Source organism: Elaeis guineensis, chromosome 4 (assembly GCF_000442705.2).
Source record: "Elaeis guineensis isolate ETL-2024a chromosome 4, EG11, whole genome shotgun sequence".
In the NCBI taxonomy this organism is placed as follows: domain Eukaryota; kingdom Viridiplantae; phylum Streptophyta; class Magnoliopsida; order Arecales; family Arecaceae; genus Elaeis; species Elaeis guineensis.
In genome coordinates, this window is record NC_025996.2 from 19,088,754 (window position 1) to 19,090,786 (window position 2,033).

The window sequence follows — 2,033 nt, forward strand, 5'->3', positions numbered from 1 at the left end:
CCTTCAATCCCATCATTTTCCAGATCAACAGTAAATTTGTTTCAAATCATGGAAAGAAAATGTTCTTTCAGTGAATCCAATCAACCAAAACTTCTATATATGTTCCTCTCCTGTCAAACTTTTCTATTCCTTAACCCTATTTTATCTCCTCTTTTTCATATATTTCCGTTAGGGTTCTTCTTGCTTCGATCATCTAATTTGGCTTTAGTAACATCAAGTTATGCATTCATGCAAATTAAGAAGAAAACTTATCGAGCTAATTCAAATAAAATGACAAAGATGAAGTAACCAGTAACGTATTGAAGGATCCAAATCCCATGCTTTCACGTACAAACTCCATGATCTCTTCTCGTCGTACGAATTAAGAGAGAAATTTCCAGGCAGTTAAAGCTAGCTATATTAAGATAATGCAAAAAAAAAAAAAAAAAAAAAAAAGGAAAAAGCGAGACACGAAGCATCAGCAACAGCATATATTTCTGGAAAAACATAAAATAAAATTAAGAAGCATATAAAATAAAGAAGAAGACAAAGCACAAAAGGTTCGATCCCATAGATAAGTATCGTCACCGTCAATCTTCTCTTTCACTTTCTGGGAAAGAGAAAAAAATCAAAAGAGAAAAAGAGGTGGCTACAAATTCTTCAAGCCCTAAAGCATCCGGCAAAGTGAGGAAGGTGGTGGTGGTGGTGGTGGTGGTGGTGGGCGGCGGTGGCGGTGTCGCGGTCGATGATGCCTTGGACGTGACGGAAGTGGTCGACGCCGCAAGGGATGGTGATGGCTCCCTGCTGCTGGAACCCATACTCCTTCTCGGCCTGCTCGAGGAGGCTCACGAAGAGCGGGTGCTTCAAGTAGCCCACCGGCACCACGAACCGCTGCTGCTCCTCCCCCTCCTGCCCCACCCTGATCCCCATCCACCCCTTCCTCATCATCATCCCCTTCTCGCCCCCGTGGCCCAGGTGCGGCATGTGCAAGTGAAAGTTCAACAGACGGTGATGGTGATGATGATGTCTCTGTTTATCTTCACCTCTCATGGACGAAAGGAAGAAAAGAGAGAGAATCAAGGAAGGATTTTGAAAAGCTCGGGTTTAGAGGGAGAAGGGCCAAGGATCGGACCTGGAGATGGCGAGGCGGAAGAGGGTGAGAGAGGAGTTGCAGAGGGACGTGGGGATGTTGGACATGGCCGTGCGCGTTCGAGGACTGTTCACAAGTACAGCCGGCAGGGAAATACGAAAGTATTCGGGCTTCGAGAGAGAGGTATATATAATGGGAGGTAGACGAATGTTAGGTTTGGTTAATGGAGATATAATAATAATAATAATAGAATAGTGGGAATCGGCATGTTGCCGGTCAGATTTGGTATAAAGGTGACCGCCAGTGATTTTCCTGATTTGTTTCCGTTTGCGGCTTCTGTGAACCATAAGGTTCATATCTGGAGTCGGATTCAAAATTCAGGAAGATTTTTTTTTTTTTATTTTGATAAAATTCATGAAGCAACATTGTTGTTGCAACAAGATCAACTCTCAAATTTAAAAATTAAAATTATATAAAATTAAACAGCTAGGTACTAGATGGAATGCTGCCATCCATTTATTGAATTAAGAGTGGAGCTCCTCTGCGATGCCGCACGTTGCAGATGTAAATGGCCGCCATCAATAGATGAATATCCATCAAATAAGGCATCCACAGGTGCTTGGCACACATCATTTGATTGCCGTCTATTTTTTAATGACCGTTCATTCTTCAATGTTGACCATCTATGATCATACCATTTATTATTATGCTGTGTGTACACCATAGAAGATCTTGATTCTTAAATTAATGGTAGTTCTCCATCTCACTATTATATCCGCTTCTCCGTAGCATTTAGAAACATCCTTCATACAAGAAGGATCCATATTTCTCAGTAAATATTTGCCGTTGGGTCGTATAATGATTGCTCTAAGATCTACATGGAAAATTGGAGTGCTCTGAGATCTGTGCTGAAATGGTCGGTGTCGCGGAGGGAGATCCATCGTTCTTTTGGCACGAAAGAAAT

General features: G+C 42.0%; 1 protein-coding gene across 1 annotated transcript; it reads right to left on the reverse strand.

Annotated features, from left to right (window-relative positions):
* Window positions 1–457: 457 nt before the first annotated feature.
* Window positions 458–1,368, reverse strand: LOC105043524 (auxin-responsive protein SAUR32-like). The gene has a single exon (XM_010921103.4). The coding sequence runs from the start codon at window positions 1,027–1,029 to the stop codon at window positions 640–642; it is 390 nt and encodes a 129-aa protein (XP_010919405.1). The 5' UTR covers window positions 1,030–1,368; the 3' UTR covers window positions 458–639.
* Window positions 1,369–2,033: the final 665 nt, after the last annotated feature.